The sequence below is a fragment of the Cheilinus undulatus genome, linkage group 9 (assembly GCF_018320785.1).
Source record: "Cheilinus undulatus linkage group 9, ASM1832078v1, whole genome shotgun sequence".
Taxonomy (NCBI): domain Eukaryota; kingdom Metazoa; phylum Chordata; class Actinopteri; order Labriformes; family Labridae; genus Cheilinus; species Cheilinus undulatus.
In genome coordinates this window covers 21,030,616-21,052,636 of record NC_054873.1, presented here as the reverse complement: position 1 = coordinate 21,052,636, position 22,021 = coordinate 21,030,616, and the positions used below count along the sequence as shown (strand labels likewise).

Genomic DNA, 22,021 nt, shown 5'->3' with positions numbered 1-22,021 from the left:
AAGAGAATAAATGCTTGGACTAAAAGTTAAAACTAAAATGTGAGGACTTTCTATTGACTAAAACTAGACTCAAATGTTTTTCAGTTTTCATTGACTAAAACTACATTAAAACTAAAAAGGGTAGAAATGACTAAAATGTGACTAAAACTTAAAGACATGTAATCAAAGGCTAAAAACATCCCATTAGATATTTTGTAAAATGTTTTCTGAAAGGTAGCCTTTAATATGACTGACAGCATTGAACAGCATAAAATATTCTCTTTTCTACCTGACATAAACACCATCAACTGATGTTAGTAGTTACAGAATTATTACATTGCAGTAATAAAACAGTACTCCTGCATTTCATTTAAACATTTACATTGACATTTAGATCACATATGAAACGTATTAAAATTGCTTAACATGATTATTAGCTTTCAAAAAACGTATTAAAGGAGCATACCAGTTCATAGAAGACAGGGTATGTTTGTCTCAGCAATCATAGACTTGTCACTTGCAGAAGTTAGACCAAATTTTTGCAGTTGAGCTTTCCTATTAAAAAATAAGACCAAAAAGAATAAAATAAGCTATGACTTCACAAGAACTAGCAGCACATGTATCACCTGTATCAGCAGTAGGTTAGGTTTGGAAAGAGATGACCTTTACAAGTTTTTTTCCTCTGTAGATTCACTGTTCAACCAGCAAGAACTCTTTGGCTTTGCAGTGCTGAAAAGCTCAAACACAAATGCATGTCTTGCATGTTGTTGATCAAAGTGTCACTGTTTAAATGCGTTTGAGAAATCCCAGATTTAGGCTTGTAGGGATCTGGATTGTCTCCAGAGCCACAGAGGAGGGTGTGAAGGCCAGAGTGACAGAGAAGATCTTCTTGGCGTCCATCATCAGAGTGGATGACTCTTCTCGGCCTCTCAGTAGGTTCTAAAATGCACAAGACAACAAATGTATTTAGAGAAAACATTTATCAATAGTATGATTGAATACAAAACTTAAATATGTTCCAGCTACTCACTTTAATAGTTGTGATGAAATTTGTCGACACTCGCTCTTCAAATTCAATGACTGGAGTGTATAAGGTCAACACTTTAACAATCTGCAAATACAAACAAGACAATGAGTACAACACTGTTAACATTTCATCTCTTAGTATTAATACTACTGATTTAGACTGATGATGAACCTGTGCTGTGGTGAGAGCGGTACACATGTTACAAATAGCCTGGGCATCGGAATCAGTCTTCTTATTGATCTGGAGAAGCTGTGCTGCCTGCACCAGAGGCTCCAAGGTCTCCTTGGCACCACAGTCGTGCAGATCCCTCTCTGCAAGCCACTCCTCCAGCTGCCAGACATTGTACCTACAGACAAAAAGCAGGGCAAAGTATTTAGACTGAACCTCAGTAGTGCAATACTATCCACATCTAACACCTATCCTACACAACCATGCTAATGACAAAGAAAACTATAACTTATTTTTTTAGTTAATAAAATATATAAGAAATTATGCAGCAAAAATCTTTAAACCATTTAGACTGCCAGTTGGCTGCAACAAGGACACTGATGTCGCTGATTAGGTTGATCTACATATAACAGCCCCTCCTAGCAATTGGTCACTGCGCAGGTATAAATTCAATCAACTTAGTTGTGTTTGGTTTACTACAGCCCTAGTTTAACGTGGTTTGAGGCTAGTGAATGTGGTGTTCTTAATGAATTGTATATTCAAAGGCCCAGCTTGGGACAAGAGTTGGAAATTAGCGACAGCTATAAACTCTCTATGCAGCACATCGGTCTAATGGTCCTTACTGAAACTATGTTGAATTGCATTTTCCCTATTAAACAAAACAAATTCAACTTCAAATAAATGTTTTTTGTGTTACAGTGTGTTAATATCTGTGTGAAGCCCTGAAAGCTGCAAATATGTTTGAAAATTGTTAAAACTAGGTCAAACAGAAAAGGTGAGTTTTTTAAAATTTGCAAGTTTTAGATTTCCTTTTTACCCTTTCAACAGAATCAGACTGCAGACCATAGACCATAATGAGAACAGAGCAAAAGCTGTCCATGTGTTTGTTTTCCTTTTTTATTTTAGTTCTGTTAAAATTAGTTGGCTGATGCAGCTTGACAGCTCTGTTGAAAAATGTGGCTCCTTGCAGTATTCTCGACAAGAACAACATGAAAAAAGGCGAGAGAAAGAATAAAGAGAACAAAATACAGAGTTCTTGTTTCAATACCCGCAACTTTTTGCTCCAAAAATATCACAATCTGTTCTGCTTTGGACTGTACCAACGAAAGGGATCTTTCATGTTTTTTTCATGCTCAGGGGATTTTTAGTGAATATAATCTTTCTCTACTGGTGTAAAATGTAAACCAAACAAAACAAGCCTCCAGTAAAAATCTCACGACAATACTAAGCCATACCTGATCTGCAGGCCTTTGCTCCAGGAGCACATGTCCTTCCTCAGCAGCAGGTTGTTGAGTGTTACAGCACAGATGATGTGAAACTGCTGCCTGACCAGCTGCTTAATCAGCTCTGAGTCCATGCCGTGCTGGCTCATGGTGGTGTAGAAGTGGCTGAGACGCTGCAGGAGGACATCTACTGTGATAGTGTCCTCCTGAACAGTGGTGCTCCTTTTCCTCAGGCCTGTCGGTTTGGATGCCAGAACACCATGGATCGTCTCGTGTTCCAGCATGCTCGCCACTGCACAAGACACATGAATTGACAGTCAGATCATTGTTATAGTCAGGCTTTAGGTAAACATGGTGTAAAATATAGCACACCAATCAGGGGCTGCAGGACTTCCTCCATGCATTTGATGAGCTGCCGGTATATTTGGATTGCCAGGTCACCAAACACCTGCTGGTACTCCGTCAGCTCAAAGTTGGCCAGGCACTGTTCGTTCTGCTTGGCAGTGTTGTTCTTCATGATGGCCTTCACAATTAAAAGATTGATACAGAGTTACTGAAGGAAAATTTATAGGTGTTAACAACAGGCATAAAAACTTTCTCAAGATTACCTCGTCTCCACTATACTGCTTCAGACAGTGCATTAATCTACAAGTGTTAGCCAGCCAGAACGACACCACCTCCAAATCATCTCCTCTCCTCTGTGAAAACATTACACAAATTAACTCAAAATAGATGCTTCTGCAGATACTTTTGTCAACAAACAGCAGTAATCTACTAAACCTTTATGACTCCTTTGATGCTGCTGATGGTGAAATTGAGCAGATTACTGACTCTCTGATCGTCATTCATATTGTCAGCGTATCGAAGGCACATGAAGATGATGTAGGCTGGAAGTCCAGGAATGAAGCTTACTGCTACACCACGAGGCTTCAAATCTGTGGAGATTACACAAATTTGATCCAAAGTCCTCAAATAGTGTACACTCTGATCTTTTTATGCAATTCAGAAAATAATTCAATTGTGCAAAACTGGTTGACAGCCCCTGTGTGGAGTTTTTATCCGGTTATGAAACAGACTAAAGGTAACACTGATGGTTCTTCATGACCCATAGGAACAAAAAACACCTTCAGGGACAAGACTGATTAATTCTATCAAATAATCTTGAAAGCTTGATGCTGGGTAGGTGTCAGACAAGGCTACACAAACAGTATTTTCCAGTCTGATTGTTCAAAGAGCAGGGAAATATGTTTTTTTTTTTTTTTTAAATCAGAAAACAATCTCTAAACTACCATACAACATCCATACAATCCATTAATCTCTAATCTACTATAAACAGATGAGACTCCAGACAAATGAATTTCCCTTCGGGGGATAAATGAAGTTATTGTATTGTATTGTATTGTAAACATGAGCAGGCCACAATAAGAGATAAGAGTCTACACTTTGTCTACATTGAGCACCCAAATAGATACGAACCAACAATTTCCTCCCAGGAGGTTTAATGTACCTGTGACCACGTTCTTAAGCAAGCGGCCCTCGTCACCCTCTCTGTACTCCAACATGCCCTGGTACTCCTTCTCCTTGCGGGTTATGTGCACCACTCTGCCACGAGTGTTTATCACAGAGGGGTTGTTCTTTTGCTGAGCACCTGGCAAACACAACCGAGACAAGATGAAAGTAATAATCAGGTCAAACGTTGCTGATGTCACATATAAAGGATCAAGAATAAAGAGTGAATAAAGAGTCAGTGCCATCAGATTACCTTCATATTCTTCAACTTTTTTCATGTAAAGTTTAAGTTGCTTTTTCAACTTGCGCATGGTTTTGTCTTGTTTCTCTTGATGTTCCATGAGTTCCTAAAATCATATAAACACAAAAGATCAAAAAATACTTCTAGTAGAAATCATAGAAGTGTTATTTCTAAATCTTTGCAACATGGTTAGATCATTTCAGCAGACTCATAATCAGAGCACCATCATTTTATGTTAATGTAAATTTGTTTGTAAGCAGTTTGCTACATTAACCCTAAGCAGACATCCATCCACACCTGTTATTTTACTATTTTTTCCTGTAATAAGAAATGTATGATTGTTTTCCTGAAATCTCTGCTAATCTGTGTTGTTATTTTGGGATAACACTCGTTTTCCAACGATAAAAATTTAACACCTTCATGATCCTAAAAACACAGCTAAAGTGAACATGTTATCACAGGAAAAAAAGCACAGTTATCCTGAAATACTGAGATAAGTAAGTTGAGATCTCAAGAAAATCATTTAAATTCCTTGATAGCATGGGAAAACAGACTTAAATAAAATATATGGATACAAGTCCTTTTAGGAATTCTGTACTTTGCCAATTCAATGCCACAACAAGAGCAATACATTTTATTCCAACTGTAAGATAAGAGGGCTATTTCAAGAGTATCTCTAAATAAATCATTTTTGAAGGCTCTTTGCAGTCAGAAAAAAAAACACAATCATAAGGATTAATAGGAGAAAGAGGGACAGATTTACAAGTTCTGTCATCTACCAGGTAGGGAGCAGCAGACTCACCAGGTTGTCATTGGCCAGCCGTGTGATTTCATGCTTCAGGCTCGCCTCGATGCGGGCGTCCTCGGGCAGGAGAAGGCTCTGGGCCAGCAGCTTCTGCTGCTGCTCCTTTTCAGCCCTCAACTTGTTTACCTCCTCAGCAAGCTTCCTGTACTTTTCATTGTGTACACGCTTCTGCTCCTGCATCTGATACTCCAGGAGTCTGGAAAATGGAGGGATGACAAAGTGTTCATATGAAATGACCATGCTTAAATGCAAAAAGAAACTGCAGAATATTATATCATTACCTATTTGTTTCTTTCAAACCTTCATAGGCCAGCCACAGCTCTCCATCCTCATTCAGTGTGTGGATGTCAGTGGACCTGAGGACCAGATTATGAGGATTAAAGCAACAATGATCCAAGTGTTGGCTGTATGAGAGCCAAAGTCACTTTGTCTTACCTGTCAATATCCTGATACGAGGGAAATTCAAGATCTAGATTCACACCTTCAGCGAGTGCAGAGTCCTAGAGGACAGTTCATATGGGTTCAATTAAATTACATACATTAAATTAAATGTGTGAATAATGGATAACAAATCATTAATATAAAAAAATTCCCTACTCATAGTAAAATTAATTTTCTCACCTTATGTTTCAGAGCCTCCTGGCGGACCATATGTGACCGGAGGAGCAGCACTTCCTCTTTTTTCATCTCCAGCTCCTCGGTGGAAGAACTGAGCTGATCCAACAGGATGTTGTAAGGGAGAGAGCCGGGAGCAGGCGGCACCGAATCTTTGTCCTCATTGGTCAGAGACTTGCGCAGCTGGTTAAGGTCCTGCTTCAGTTTCTTGTTCTCTGTCTCCAGTTCTTGTCGCTGTATAGAGACATTTAGGTAAATAGACACAAATCTAACATCTACAAAATATTTTAGGTCTCCATTCACAATTCAGGATTTAAAAATAAAATAAAACACGTCTTCAAACCTTCAGAGTTTCCAAGTCCAGTTCAGCTCTGCCAACAGTCCTCTGCTTCTCTACCTCCTTTAAAATACATAAAATATCATGTCAAATATTTAAGCATAAATTAAACAAAAAAAAAAAAAACATTGTCACAAATTTTTCTTCTGTTGATAAGTTTTCATTGAATTAAGAAACAGCACGGTTGTTTCATTCCATACTTTTGCCTTTTCCTCTCTGTTATCCAGCTGCTGCCACAGTGATTGTTTCTCCTGCTCCAATTCCTTCACTCTTCTCTGGAGCTTCAGAAGGACCGGCAGGTTCACTACCAACTGGGACTCATCCTAACAAAACACAGCAACCCTTGGGTCCATGATTCTCTTCACAAACTGACTACAATGCTGCACTAATATGATTATAACACAGAATCCCCAGGGAAAAACCGTCTGACAAGCTGTTCTGAAAAAAATGACTGCCCAGTTTCATGAATTTATCAGCACAAACGCCAACAACACATCAACGAGTACATCTGATTTTCAGCCTTGTTGCAAGCACGAAACAATTTGCAGTAATGAAGTCTACAACACATCAAAGTTCAAGTTAATCACAATAGCTTTGTAGCTATCTTTAACATGCCAAGTATTTTATAGTGAGAAAGATACAATTTTGACACAGTACACTCTTATATATACTGATAATACACCATTATATTGTGTCATTTTGTACACTACCTCTGTTTGTACAGGACTGTCATCTTCCCCAGTAGAGCCCAAGCTTTGACTAAAGTCAGAGGAGTTGTTACTGAAGATTGAATCTTTCCTGTTCTGATCGGATTTCATCGGACTCTGATGAGAAAAATAATTTAAAAAAACATGTTACACAGAGAATAGGTAGCCAAATCTTTACTGGTTCTATCGTGATAACAGTTAAACTCCAGTTTTACTCACAATACCAAAATCCATCTCCTCTCTTAGGTCTTTGTGCCGCTCCTCCAGATGCAGGTGTTCACTCAGCAGACTTTGGTAGCGAGAGCGTTCTTCAGTTAAGTCCTTCTCCATTTGTTTTGTAATCTCAGCATTGGTTTTAATCTCTGAAACAAAACACTTTTGTTCATTTATTCCTTCTAAATTAAGCCGTTATGTAAGGTCTGAGGGGGTTTGAGGTTCACAGCTCAATACCTGCCAGTTGTTGTTTTTGTTCCTGGATTTGTTTTTTCAGTTCATCTTTCTCACTGGTCAACAAGCTGTTCTTCCTGTTAAGCTCTTCTACCACCTGATGTGAGAAAGGGCAAAATCTTGTTGTCTTAGTCCTAACTAATATTTATCAGAGCTTTGGAGGGTCTGGAAAGATTAAAAAAGTGGCAAAGAAACATAACTGCACTGTACTTTTACAATTCCAAGGTTAAAAAGAGTGCATTCAGAAGAAAATGATACTAAATTGCCAAAATCAAAAGTTCTTTACATTATATGCTTATAAAAATAAACTCAGAAACATAAAGTAATTATATAGTTATAGAAGGTGAGTGATGGTACATTTTGGAAATAATGAAGTACTATGCTATATGGCTCAGAGCAGAACCTGTTTTAGGTGTTTGACACAATTGGAGTTTAACTAAGTACTTATGTGTATCAAATACTTTAAAAACAGCCCAACAAAACTCTATAGGAAGAAGTACAATATAGGAATTTGTTGTGATACTTTCAGGTACTAAAGTTGGATACTTTGAAATGAAGTGAAGTAGGCCTACCTGCTGTGTCTTCTCACTGTCAACTTTGGTCTGCCTCTCCAGGTCATCTTTCTCCCTGCGGGTTTTTTCAAGTTCATCCTGAAGGAAGGAGAGCTGCTCCAAGAGCGAAGGAAACTTCTCCGCCTTTGCTCTGGCCTCCTGTTCTGATCTATGAAGGTTTTCAATCTCTCTCGTCTGTTTCTCCCTCTCCAAAGCCTGAGTCTTCTCCACTGAATTCAGCCTCTCACTGAGCTCTCTGTTTTCTCTGTGCTGCAGGGAGACACACAGACACATGCTGTGCATGTGATACAACAACTCCCAATGACCCAATATTTGTATGCTTCTTTCTTTCTGAGGTTTTCTTTTAGAGTAAACAACTACCTGAAACATAGAAAACTAGATAGACATTTCCGTAGTCCTCACCTGTTCATTTAGCTTGTGCTGCAGCTGCATGATCTTGTTCTCCATGCCAACATTGAGCTTCTTCAAGTGCTCCGCAGAGCGGGCATCCACTTTGAGCTTCTTTAATTCCTTCTTGGCCCTCATGCGACGAACACAGCTCTGCAGCAGGACAACAGCTGCCAGGGTGCGTCTGTAGCGCCGTCTCGCCAAACAGCCCCTTACCCACCTCTGCACGACCACTGCCTTTTGCTCATACACCAACTGTAAATAAAGAAATTAACAAACATACAAACAGCAAGATTTTTAGCTAAATTTGCAAGCACACTTGAGAGAAGGTGAAGTAAAAAAAAGAAGGGAGTCGGGCACAATATTTGGATTCTTCCTTTAACTGGATTGTAAAATGGTTGTTACATGAAAGAGCCAATGTAATCTTATTAGATTATGTGCGTTATCGTCATGTGTCTCAGTCATGCATGTCTTTTTACAAACCATTTCACAGCTTCAAACATCCACATTCCAGTTAATTTTGTTGAGTTGAGGAGAATGTGAATGAAAGCAGCTGACAGGAAGTAAACATGGACTTAGGCTAGTGCATATAAATACAGTTCAATTAAAACTTTGTATAACTTCAACTAACTGAGTCAAAAGTTTAAATTTGGTCAATAAGATCAGTCTGTGTATGGACACTGCTGGTGCTTCATTAGAGCTGGGGGCTTATGATTTTATGTTCAAGAGCCTCTAATTAGTTATTATAAAGTCAGCATATGAAATTACTACATTGTGTGAGAAAATGCTCTTTAAAAGTATTTCAAGCTCCAGCAAACAACCTCAAACCTGTCCTGAAGGCAGGCTAAAATCAGTGCTAATGGCATCATTACCACCACTTCAGTAAAAATTGAATTTGACAGCAAAGCCTTTTAGAAAAGGTTTCTCAAGTGTGCAATTGTAACTTAATTGATTTATTGTAGTGTTCAATTTATAAAAAAATGAGACATTACCTTATAGTACTGCTTCTTAGCCATGTAGGCCCTAAAGCAGCACTGAATAGTGATAGCTGCAGAGCGCTGTTGCTGGTAGCGTCTCTTGGCCACCCACATTCGAACCATCCGCTGAATGACCACAGCTGCTCTGGTTCTTCGCAGAAACTTGACATAACTGATACATTTTTAAAAAGCATGGTGAAAAAATATGTTAGAGCACCTAGAAGTTGATATTTACATGTGCTTGTTATGTTGCTGTGATTTAAATACTCTGCTCACCAGCGTGCCTGGTGACCCCGTACATATCTTTGTATGGTGATGGCGGATTCCCTCATCCTCAGGTACTTTTTGCGTGCGAGCCAGCAGCGAATTGTCTTCTGGATGCGCACACAAGCCGCGCGAAGCTTGTCAGAACGCAGCTTCTCCAGGTAAGCCACCTGACCAGCCCTGAAGAAAATCTTGTTTTTGCCAAACTGATAGAGCTCTCGGTCCTGGAAACAAAGCAGAATTATGAATAAAATTTTGAAAATAATCATTGCTTTCGATGTTCTGCATTATTTTACCTATCACAGTGCTATGTTAAAGCTTTAATGTGTAACATAAATAATTTGTTACAATAGCATTTGTAACATCACAAGTCACTTGCAGTATTAAAATGAACTGTTCTTTACATGTGTCTGATCTGTGAGTGTCCTTTCATTGCACTAGTAGCCAGTCACAGCCACTGTATAAGGACAAAGTGTGTTCATGTTGCTTACTGCCCCTTTACATGTTTGATTCTGAGTGCCCAAAAATATTTGATAAATAAGGCTGTTTTGGCAGCTTCTTCTGACACCCAGCCCACAGCACTTTTACATGCTTTTAAAATAACTAGATAAAAATAATCAATACTTTCACTGATGGTCTTGTTTGCTTTTCTGGATCAAATACTAGCATCTGTATTGATCTCAGTCTGCTTCATAACTAGCTATAAACTCCTACACAGCTTTATGTCCAGAGAAGATGTTTAATTTAATGTAGGCTGGTTTAGTACCTACAGACCACTGGTATGGTCAAAGCTTAACCAGTAGACTATCAGAATCTAATAGAAGAAGCAAGCTATTTTAAAATCAATAACATCATTTTCAAATCAACATTTTGTATTGAGTTATTGATCTCTCAAGTAAGGAGCCGTGTAATAAGTGGGATAATGTATAGGGAGAGCCCTTCTCACCCTGCCTGGTTTCCATTCTGCCATTATAGCATACACTATACATTATCCTTTATATAGTGACATCACAAGAATGTTTTACCTTGATTTTGACGTACCTTAACAAGTTTTTCCAGGAGATCTTTGCAGGTTTGTTTTCTATCAGTAAGCACATCCTTCTGCTTCATAAGGACCCGGTAACGACTAAAGAATTCCTGATAGGTCCACCTAAAATATGTGTAAGTATAGAAGGAAATTTTAATATTTCATAGGTAGAAGTCTATGTGTTATAAATAGGGCTGTCAAATGATTAATCTGTTAATCACAATTAATCACTTAAGTTTGAAAGTATAATTGTATTTTTATTGAAATCATGGCTCAGTCATAGGAGACAGCTTGAAAGTATTTTTTTAAGAAATATGCTCGAATGCATGTACAAAATGACTCACTGAAGTCAAATGATAATGCACCAGCCTTCACTTGTCGGGAGTTACAATTTAATTGCTCTCTCAGTGTGAGTAGCTAATGCAGCTAATGTTAACAATAATGCTCAGAGATCTTCCTAAGACACCTTCTTTGTCATTCTTTTACTTTGTAATGTGTACTGTCTTAAGCTTAGGGGACTTTGCTGGGTACTGTTTGGATAAAACCTGCTTTTGTTTTGGAATAAGGAAGGAAGATCATGAAAAAAGAACTTGGTGTAGAGGGTACAGATTCTTCTGTCATTACTGTGAAAGCAAGTATCAGCTATTGTCACATTAAAATAGTTTAAATATAGTGCACCTTAAAGGACAAAAAAGTGATAAATATGATTTTTAAAAAATCATCCATCCATCCACTTTCTACATCACTTAGCCTGTTTGGGTCGTGGGGGCCTGGAACCTATCCCAGCTGTCATTGGGCCAGAGGCAAGATACACTCTGATCTAAGAGGGCTGATCTTAAAAATACATTTCAGGCCTTAATTGCAATGAGTGCCTTAACGGTCACATATTTCATCCCTTAAAGTTTATATTTGTCTCAGAGGGCCCCAAAACATGCCTGGGAAGTTTGTTGCTGAAAAAAAAGAACATTCCAGTATTAGATTTTTGCATGTCTAAAAACCGCTCTGATTCAACCCTGCTCAGAACAGCTGTTTCTGCGTCTGTAAATGTTTAGGAGCTGTCTGACTCCGCCCCTCTCAGGAAATGGATGTGGCTTAATGGATGTGGCTCTCCTTTCTTCCAAGGGGAGAGGGCCAACCAAACCTGGGGACGGTGCTAACTCCCCACATGACATCATGAGGGGAAATCTGAGAACGGCTTGTTTTAACACACATTTTCTGATAATTGGGGGGGGGGGGGGGCACATATTTTTCTAGAAAGCCTGAAAAAGTGTATTTTTCATAATATGTGACCTTTAACACTAGCAATCCTATTTATAAACATATAATTTAACTGCCCATAGTTCTGTACCAAATGCTGTTGTTGATACACTACCTAGATGGGAAACCTGCTGCTGAGATCCGGATTGTTTCCAGGATGCCACATGCTCGAAGCTGCTGCACTGCCCTCACTGGGTCCAAGCTTAAACAAAAAAAAAAAAAAACAACAAGATTCACTAAAATTATGTCCCACTAGATCTCATATGCTGTCTGATGTGGCTTATCATGTGAAAGAAAAAAAAATCCTCCTCACCTGAAAGCAGCTTTACAGTCATTTGGCTTTATGCAGCGGACATAGTGAGGAGTTGTAGCATTAAGTGTGTCCATCAGCAGATGCAGAGACTGTCGAAACTGAAAAAAAAAACTCCTTGTGAAGTGGTAATGAAAATTAAAAGTAAAATATGTTTCATTTTGTCATAGTTACATGTCTCCTTTTATGAGAATGTCTTACTCAATGATTTTTAAGGCATTGAGACTAGCATATACAGTATAAGAATCTAGGCCCCAAGGTTTTTTCCCTTTGCAGTTCTCACAGCCTCAGCTTCTGGGTACTTCTCACTTAGTGGCCCTTCCTTTTGCCAGGTTACAAAAGTTTATTCATAGCACTTCTGCTTCCCCCAGTAGTGTCCAGTGTTGGATGTAACATGGTACAAAGTAAAATGTTACTGTTAGCAAATTACTTTTGTATGTAGCCAGTAGTGACCCCTATCAGTTCGTGTGATAAGGGAGGGAGCTGGACTGAAATGGCAACCACAATGGGCTTAAAGTGTAGCCAACAGCTATCATCACTGGCTTCTACACTCTAAAGTCACATTTGACTGCACAAGATACATGGCGTTTTTAGAGACGAGACTAGGCCACGACTCTGGTAGTTGGTGAACACAATCTGTTAGTGACTGGTGTGCTGAGTTGATCCTCTCTTTCTACACCACACACTTTACAATCAGAACTGAAAAATTAGTGATTATTTGCCACCATGTTCGGGGTCTCTCACATTGAAGAAATCGGCTACGATTTTAAAATTATTTATATTTGTGGCATGCTTTAGTAATGCAACTCATGACTTTTTTTTGATTAACTACCAGAACACTGGTGGTGAAAAGTGAAAGTGTTTAAATGGCTCTATTCATTCATATGCATATGATCATCATGTCCAGGATTTAGCAGCAGATCTAGACCACGTCATTTTTCCTTGAAAAGAAAAGTCAGACAAGTCAGTCGTTTTGCACTCAGACGAGTGAGTGCCAAAAATTATGAATGGCATTTGTTTTGTACAGAAATACCAGTGTAACTGCCAATGCGATAAAATAAAATAAATAGATTTAGTGGACAAAGGCTTTAAAGTAAGGTCTGGTATTTGATTCAATTATTTTTAGTACTTTTTATCAAATGTTTTACTGTTTCAGTAGAATACCATAAGTATATCTTTCTGTCCTCTGGACTTAGAGTATATGTTGGGTGCACTTTAAGTTCTCACCTGCAGTCCAACAGTCTTCTTTGTATCCTTCTGACTCTGACCAGGTCTTCCACTGACAGCGGAGCGCTTGTTAGAAGAGCTTGTTGCCTTTTCATCATCCTCACACAGCTTCAGCAGCAAATCAAACTGGAAAAAAAAAGATCAAAGACATAAATGCAATTTTAACATTGAACAGCAGGTGGCAGTGTTTTTATGTAAATTATGAAAGTGGGCGTATTTCCTCCAATAGTTGTGGTTGAACAATTCCAGGGTGTGTGTGCCCAGAGACTTGCATTATGAAAACATACCTTCCAGTCATTTACTCCCAGTTAAGGTGTTGACATTGCATCATTTTAACCCAAACAAAGAGAGGGAAGGAATCAGGTGTGAAAATATCACAGTAAGCTATTTATTAAATATATCACCTTGCTCTTTTTCAGCACATTAATCTGCTCCTCATTGACTGTGTCCTTGTTTTTCTCCAGGAAACCCTCGCATTGGTACTCCACCTAGGCACAAAGGAGGCAGTTCACACAGTGGTCTTTGACTTAAAGAGCAAAGGTCATACTCATCATCCATGGTATGAAATCGACTGATTAGTGCTGCTCTAATGAAAAAATGTCTTCAAATAGTTCTGGTGAGGGCATAAAAGTTTAGAAATCACAATTTCACACTTGACTGTCTTGTTGCTTTTGAATAGAAAAACATGAGTCATCCATGCGTCCATTTCCCACACAGATTTTTCTGTTGGGGGCAGGGGATGAAAATTTGGGCTCAAGAAGTGATTTAGTTTTCATGTCCCTTGATCCGTGCACATTTGAAATGTGACAGGAAACATTTAAACACAGAAAAACTACTTTAGATTTACTCAGAACTTCATAGCTCCAACAAAAAGGGAACAACATTACCATTTTTAACAGAGAACTTGTTGCCATGAGGCTTGCCAACCACTCAGATGAAACTGTGTTGTACCTTGTCTGCAAAGTGGTGGATGATGAATGCTCTGTTTGATAGCCTGGGTTTTTCAAAGTGGGCATTCTGCCTCTGGAGGGTGTTGTACAGTTTCTGGGCCCATGTGTCGTCAGAGCCTTTGGGCATCTACGGAAACAGGAAAAGCTGACACATCAGTTAGTCATGGTGTTACTCATAAATCCCAAACATAATAAGGTAGAGGTTCCTTCACTGTAAAGTGGCTGGTGAAACTTTTGCTGAAGAAACATGGAACAGGGAGCTAGTATTTTACCCTGCACTCCTCATCCAGAAGGTCCAGGACACCCAGCTTTGCCTCAATGAGATTAATGCATGGCTGGTTGTCATAGAAGTCAATCAATGTCCATGGAATCTCCTCCCTCATGTACTCATCTTGTTCCAGTTTGAAGACATGCTGTAGGGAATGATAGGTGAGATGATAAACATGGTAGATTTGACTTCAAAATACTGTGATCCTACAAAAGATACATACCAGGTTAAATTGCTGTTGTAGCTTCTCATTGGCATAATTGATGCAGAACTGTTCAAAGCTGTTGATGTCAAATGTTTCAAACCTGAGAAAAAAAATGTTTAATATAAAATGCCAGAATGAGGGAACTTGAATGACTAAGGATGCACAATATCAGATTCTTGCCAATATTTGATGTGCCAATATTTACAAAACAATTTTAGCCGATACCAATACTTAAATGTAGTTCAGATTTAAAACTTTAGCCCTTAAAACACACAATTTAAAGCTGACGTGGGTCTGTTTGTCCAGCCTAAAATTCCAGTAACCTGTTTCTTTTTACGGCCAGTAGTTACTGATATAGGCAGATTTTTATGGCAAAAATATCAGTTGTCAATATAGGCAAAAATTGAAGTTATTATCTGCCCATGCATCCCTAATTAATCACAGACCTGTACATGGAAACATACCCGTAAATGTCCAGCACACCAATAAAGGAGCGCTGCTTTGCTGTAGATTTTAAGGCATTGTTGATGGTAGCCACAATGAGGCTGAAGAGTCTGGCGTAGATGTGTTTGGCTAAGGCATCTCTGCCATTGATTGCACTCGTTTTGGACATAGGCTTCACATAGGTTTCTGTGGTTGTCTTCAATGTCCTGTGACATAACCAGTGAGCCATTTCTTCACAGGGGACCCCCATCAAGTCACAAAATATCATCAGGTGGCCATTATCTGGCTGGAAAAACAACAATGATCTAACACAGGTAAAGATTTACACCTTTTACATATGACATCTGGGGCTGAGTGCACCAGCTGGAAGCATGCTTGGGCGTAACATGATATCTGACATAAAGCTTAAAGTTACAACCGACTACAGTTGTAACTCGCTGAGGATGGAGCAGGCGCAAGTTTAAAAGTCTGACTTATCCAGTGTAATATGAATGGACACATGCAGCAATGGTCATAAAATGTGTTAGTAACACATAATGGCAGTGCGGCTTGTTTACAGATATATCAATGAAGATGAGAGAGACAGAATCATCTACGATTAGGCAATAAACTTGGAGGTTTACTTGGGAAGTCAGCTTATAAAAAGGTTCAATTTTAGCAGACAAGCTCTGTTTGAACAGAAAGAATAATTTCCCTTTAATACGGCATGTCTCATACAGAAAAACACAGCTGTCCCCATCTTGCAGGTGCTAATGCCAAGACTGAGCACCAACATTTGATTAACGTGTCTCTCTTAGTAGTCTATGCCATAGTTTTCCATTTTTAAGAAAACCGTGATATACTATTTAGTAAATAAACATGTGGCATTCTAATCCTATTGGAAAGACTCTGTAATTCAAGACAGTGGAGCAGGAAAAGCGCTAGGGGCATTTTAAACACCATGAGATAAGCAGACAACACCATGCTATTAGAGGGGTCCTTTTCTCCACAAGAAAAAAAATACTTATTTCCTTTGGGTTTATGTTATCCAAATCTTCTGTTGATAGTTCTACAGAAGTTAGAACAGGAGGAAAGTGTGTAACATGGCATCGCTCACCTCTCAGCTTATGTTTACATGAATGCGTAGAGCAAGACTGATAGATAGATGACAGATACAGACAGATCTGACACAGATACGACTGTTATCGTTACACTAGGTGCATTTGGTGTAAACAGAGTTGGATGTAATAAATGAAACCAACTTTATTTATGCCCAGTTAGTGCAATCAGCCCCTGAACATTAAATCACATACAGAGCATGCAGAAATTATTCAGACCCTCTTCAGTTTTTTTCAGTTTTGTTATGAGGCAGCCTGATGCTATAGTGTAAAAAATAATCATTCTCATTAATCTACACTCAGTAACCATCATGAAAAAGCCAAAACAGAATTTTAAATTTTTGCTAATTTAATGAAAAGAAAAAAACTGACATCACAGTGACATAAGCATTTAAACCTTTTGCAACAACACTTGAAATTTAGCTCAGGTATCTCCAATTTCTCTCATCCTGCTGAGATGTACCTCACCTTGACTGGAGTCCACCTGTGGTAAATTAAATTGCATGGACATGATTTGGAAAGGCGCACACCTCTTTATAGAAGGCCTCACAGCTGACAATACATATCAAAGCAAAAACCAGGCCATGAGGTCAAATGAACTGCCTGCAAAGCTCGGAGACAGGACAACAAAAAACATGTTGATTCAATGCCAATAAAGCTATTTGAACTGAACGGAATTGAATTGACAGGATTGTTCCAAGGCACATATCTTGAGAAGGCTACAAAAAAGTTCTGCTGCACTGAAGGTTCCCAAGAGCACAGTGGCCTCCAAAATTCTTAAGTGGAAGAAGTTTGGCAAAACTGGGACTGGTTGGCTGGCCAAACAGAGATATTGCAGGAGACGGGCCTCAGTAAGAACCAGATGGGCCTTCTATAGAAAGGTGTGAAGCTTTCCAGCTCATGTCCAATCAGTTCAGTCTACCACAGGTGGACTCCAATCAAGGTTTAGAAACATCTCAGTAAAGACTGAGATTAATAGGAGGAACCAAGCTAAATTTCAAGTGTTTAAAGCAAAGAATCTGAACAATTTTGTAAATGTGATATTTCAGTTTTTTTTATTATCAATACATTTGCAAACATTTCTTAAATTCTGTTTTCACTTTGTCACGATGGGGTACTGTTGAGTGTAGGTTAATGACAATAAAAATGAATTTAATCAACTGTAGCATCAGGCTGCAATATAGCAACATTGAAAATGTTAAAGGCGTCTAAATACTTTCTGAATGCACTGTATACTGAACAAAGTACTTTCAGGTAGTCATTGTATACCATGATGCTGCTTCTGTCTGTGGACAGATCTTTAACCTCCACATTGCTAAGATGGAGAATAGCTGCCAGAATTTGGTAAATTGCCATTTGATCATTCTCAGTGATCCCTTCAACAGAGTAAAAGAAAAATAAATGGTTATCAAACATGCAAGGCAACCCAGAAATGAAAAATGTATATCTTTAGTACTTTGACTTTAACATGCAAATGCAACCCATACTCACCCAACAGTGAGAAAGCCTTCCTGGTACTGCACATCTCTTTGGCATCATCCACTCCATCTATCACCGGGCTCTGACCCTGGTTAGTATAGTTGAAGTCATCTGCACAACCTTCAAACAAGGATCATATAAAGTATTCTTCTAAATGCGCAGTAAAAACGTCCATTTTAACATGCATTCTATTTCTTACAGAAATGATTATTGACATTTGAGACTTTCTTACTTAATCTGAAAGCTTTAAACTCTGGTAAATGTGAAGAAGCGCAGAGTTGGTAGAATACATGGTAGTTCCTTTCTCCATGGGCCTAAAAGTAGGGCAAAGAGCCATCTTTCAGGCAGGCTGAACTATGCTTGTTATGTTGTTTGTTATAAGGCTTCCAAGTAACGCATGTTTCATGTTACATGCACATTACAGCGTTACAAATTAATTAACTGTGAGAAGAAACATACATGAAAGCAAACATTCAGACACTGAAGGCAGTCACCTATAGTCATGCGAAGTAAATTAAAATGAATACTTACCTGAAACACAACCCGAGACTTTTCCAGCAAGTAGGTTCTCATGTTTGCTCCAGTTATGGAAAGCTTTTTGTCAAACCCAATTTCAATGTACTTCCCAAAGCGGCTGCTGTTGTCATTCCTTGTTGTCTTGGCATTTCCAAGAGCCTTGAAGAGACCAGCAAAAGGCTCTAAGTAATCTTTACATTTTGGCATTTTGTCTCATTTCCTTGTAAATAAAAATATACCTCCATAATGGGGCTTGAAGCAAGGACCTTCTCCTCAACATTGGCCTCCCCAGAGGAGCAGCTGACTGTAGCAAAGTAGCGCATGGCATACTTAGCAGATACGGTTTTTCCAGCTCCTGATTCACCACTTACTATGATGGACTGGTTTCTTTCATCTCTGCATGAAAAGATTTGGTGGCATGCAAACCAAATATCAGCATTAAGTCATCAAATATTTGTTCAGTATCATGAACCATATTAGGAGGTTAAACCTGGCCATTTGCTTATATGCTTCTTCTGCTACAGCAAATATATGCGGGTCCATGTCTCCCATGTTCTGCCCACTATAGGCACTGATGATGTCAGCTTCATAGATGGGCAGACTCTCATAGGGATTGATTGCAACCAGGACAATTCCTGGATACAACAAGGAGAAGCTCTCAGTTAGGCTCGATGATCCAGCAAATACACATCATCATGAGTTAAAAATAATCAATTTGTGTGCATAACTCGTCTAGAATTCAGTTAGTGCATCTACAGTATGTGTGTGTTCCTTTAAGAGCAGTCTGCACCATAACTATCAGCATAATTTACAGTGGATTGTATCAGAGTGCACAGTTAGCAGGGCTCCAAAGTCTACGGTGACAGTGATAGTGTGAGTCAAAGATGATGAAGCCCTTTACCGCAGTATGTGTAAATCAGCTTGGAGTCGATGAAGCGCACTTTAAGGTTGTGTAGCACAGCAGGCTCGTGGAGATAACTGAGAGCTGTCAGGTCATTTTCACCCACCAGGATGTCAGGATTTCTTAGTGGTGGCAGGCTGTTGGTTTTAGGGTCTAGTTTGTGTTCCACCACCTAAAATGATACAGAAAGTATGATTTGATGATTTGAGAACTTTAAGACAACATGTTGCTTTCATTCTGGAGAAACTGCCATAGTATAGCAGTCTCTTAAAGAGCAAAAAAATGAGCAGCTACATACAAGCATGAGTACTGCTTAACAATAAAGTGTATTGGCTGTTAATATGCTGAGGTTTTTCATGTTCTCTCATGACAGCAGTTAGGCCTTATTCCGTACCTGAAATGCATGTCTAAACTTGACAGTACAGCTGCAGGCAGCAATGGCACTGGCTGATAACTTTAACCATGCTGTTTAAACATTTTTATACATGAGTGCAACAAATTCGGACTTATTCAAACTATGCAAAGTTGCACAAAGTGTCACAGTCTGTTTTTCTTGCTTCTGACTGCCTCAGAGATTTTGAGAAGGCATTGCCAATGTTTTTGCAGAGAAATATGTGCACAGCTCTCTGACAGGACACTTCACACCCCTTTCCGCCTCTGTAACTACATCTCTCTTTGTGTATGAATAGATGGCATTTGCCTGTCTCACCGTGCCATCTTCCAGCTGCAGAGTCAGAGTCAGGTCGCCGGGAGTGTAATCTTTGATAAGCTCTGCTGACTTCCACACTTCTGCTGCATCTGGGAGCCATACACGGGCATACTGATGGACAGAGGGAAACCAGGTCAAAGCTATTCAACCACTGGGCTTACAGTCAGATGGCCAAAACAAAATAATTCAAATATTCCTTTAAAAAGTAGTGGCTAGTACCATAAAAATCAAAAGACATCTAGGTTAATTAGGCAGACGGGGGTCATGCGTAACAGTGTAACGTGGATGGTTATGGGAAATTTTTCGCAGCAGACATATGAAAAGCAATATGTTATTCTTAAATCAATAAATGAAACAAAAACTGTCCAGTAAACACATATAGGTGGGAGAGTAAGTCACTAGCCCCAAATGATTTGTTAACAGTAGTACGTTACGTTAGCTTGTGGGCGAAAAAGCTGAAAAAGCTGTCAGTTAACTTCCATGAAGTTTGCCTACCTTTGAGTAAAGTTCAGAGGCTGCCATGTCTTCAGTTTTTCTCCTGAAACTTTTCTGTGCCAGCAGAGAAAAGATTCTACTTTTTAATTAACTTTCCACAGCAGACAGCGAAAAACTTTTCTGAGCTCCTCTCCTGCGCCCGAGGAGCTCAGAGAGCTTGATGATTCAACTGCTGCTCCTGCAGTTGTCAGAAGCTGCGCGTGCCCTGACACGTTCAATTCTCGTGCGTCTTGCGTGCCCCCCAGAGGCGAACACGCGCATGCCCACTGCACAATACGAGATGCAGATGTTGACACTGTAGTAGTACTGGTGATACTTCATATTTGGTGCCGGAGTTTGGAGTATTAAGAATAAAAAGTTTTGGGTTTTTTTTTACTCAGAGTTGGAATTAAAAGAGGGTATTGACGTAGTGTAGCTTTAACTGTAAAAGTCCAAAGCACTTGCTCGCTGCTTGAAATATTTTGGAGTTTTCTTGACAATAACTAACTGATAAAATGCAGCACGTTTAACGTTAAGATTAACAACGTGAATAAAACATTTTTTTTAATCTTATGAAAGAATTCTAGAAGTTATCTAAAAATTTAGTTGGGGAATTAAAGTCCCTGTCAAACTTTAATTTGTTATAATACAGATTGAAATTAATATAAGTCTCTTTATATAAGCCACAAGCGAAACCCAGAACATCACCAACAAGACCATAGGAGGACCGAGGTGGTGGCTTATACAGCTGTAGCCCCCAACGTTTTCTCTAAAGCAGGGGTGTCAAACTCAATCACAGCAGGGGCTGGATTCTGGATTCAGGTCTAATCTGAGGGCCTAACAGGCTAACATTTTTAACCATAAACTGTCAACCTCATTTCACCAGTAATAAAATTTGATAAACAACTTTGCACTAATGATAAATGATTCTGAGGTTTAAAAAGTGAAAAAATATAAATTTAAAAGCTCAAAATCTGAGAAAAGTAAATTTATTAGTTCAAAAAGGTTAAAACGTGAAATTAAAATTGAAAAATTGTTGTTTAGGGGAAATATATATTTGAAATAAAGTCAAAATTATGAGCTTAAAAGGTCAAAATATGAAATAGAATTTGTTATCATGAAATTAAAAGTCAAAATATGATTCAAATTTTTAAATTGTGAGTCTAAAAGATCCAACTATGGGATTATGAAGTCAAAGCAAGGAGTTGAACATATGAGATAAAATACAAAATAATTAGTTAAAAAGGTCAGAACATGACTTAATAATTTTAAACTATGAATCTAAAAGCTCAAAATATCATATAAGAAGTCAAACTTATGAGTTGAAATGCTCTAAGTATGAAATAAAAAGTCAAAATCCCAAGTTTGAGTCCTTATTGTGAGATGAAAAATTGAAAATAGGAAATTAAAACACAAATCAATTTATTTTCCCACATTCCTGACTTTTTATCTAATAATGTTTACTCCTTACTTTTTCAGATTTGATGACTTAACGTGGATATCCTAAATCATCAAGGATAAGTTTATATTTTCATACTTGAGGAAATCTGCATACTGATGGGCCAGTAATAACAGAAATAGATCTTAGGGTGTATTCACACCTGTGGCTCGTTTGCTCTGTTCCAATTCAGGGGCAAAACAGATAAATTTGTTCGATAGATCTTGTAGGCTGGATTTGGCCCCAGGGCCTTGAGTTTGACACCCCTGCTCTAAAGCATCAAATCTTTTAGGCTAGTAGAAGTATTTTTCTGCTTAGTGCCATGATTAATGAATAATAAAATATGTATTTATAGTATACAAATGGACAGCATTCTTGTAGGCAAACATAATAAAATCAGACTTTATCAATTTACTTCCAAGAGCCTACACGTGTAGTTAGAATATTTTTAACGTTGTCCT

The 22,021-nt window shown here is 38.6% G+C and overlaps 1 protein-coding gene across 1 annotated transcript; it reads right to left on the bottom strand.

The window, feature by feature from the left end:
* Window positions 1-224: 224 nt before the first annotated feature.
* LOC121515263 (unconventional myosin-Va-like) lies at window positions 225-20,298 on the bottom strand. Its single transcript, XM_041795939.1, has 40 exons — window positions 20,144-20,298; window positions 19,649-19,759; window positions 18,940-19,111; window positions 18,529-18,673; window positions 18,278-18,434; window positions 18,054-18,197; window positions 17,755-17,836; window positions 17,535-17,642; window positions 17,313-17,419; window positions 14,967-15,232; window positions 14,521-14,602; window positions 14,302-14,442; window positions 14,031-14,156; window positions 13,484-13,567; window positions 13,080-13,205; window positions 11,856-11,953; window positions 11,658-11,744; window positions 10,300-10,408; window positions 9,271-9,482; window positions 9,010-9,166; window positions 8,033-8,272; window positions 7,631-7,879; window positions 7,062-7,155; window positions 6,831-6,973; window positions 6,615-6,728; window positions 6,105-6,227; window positions 5,911-5,967; window positions 5,574-5,801; window positions 5,388-5,452; window positions 5,234-5,308; window positions 4,950-5,148; window positions 4,160-4,253; window positions 3,905-4,045; window positions 3,178-3,332; window positions 3,006-3,095; window positions 2,770-2,920; window positions 2,410-2,689; window positions 1,178-1,352; window positions 1,010-1,090; window positions 225-918 (listed from the first exon to the last, which is right to left on the bottom strand). Exons 1-40 carry the CDS (start codon window positions 20,168-20,170, stop codon window positions 766-768), a joined length of 5,448 nt encoding a protein of 1,815 aa, XP_041651873.1. The 5' UTR covers window positions 20,171-20,298; the 3' UTR covers window positions 225-765.
* Between the last annotated feature and the right edge of the window lie 1,723 nt (window positions 20,299-22,021).

Bases quoted from the DNA above. Each gene is read 5' to 3' on its own strand.
- LOC121515263 (XM_041795939.1), bottom strand. From the start codon at position 20,170: ATGGCAGCCTCTGAACTTTACTCAAAG. The intron at 17,837-18,053 runs GTAAGTATTCAT...CCCTACTTTTAG, and splicing joins AGTCTCGGGTTGTGTTTCAG to GCCCATGGAGAAAGGAACTA. The intron at 17,643-17,754 runs GTAAGAAAGTCT...CCTTGTTTGAAG, and splicing joins GTTTAAAGCTTTCAGATTAA to GTTGTGCAGATGACTTCAAC.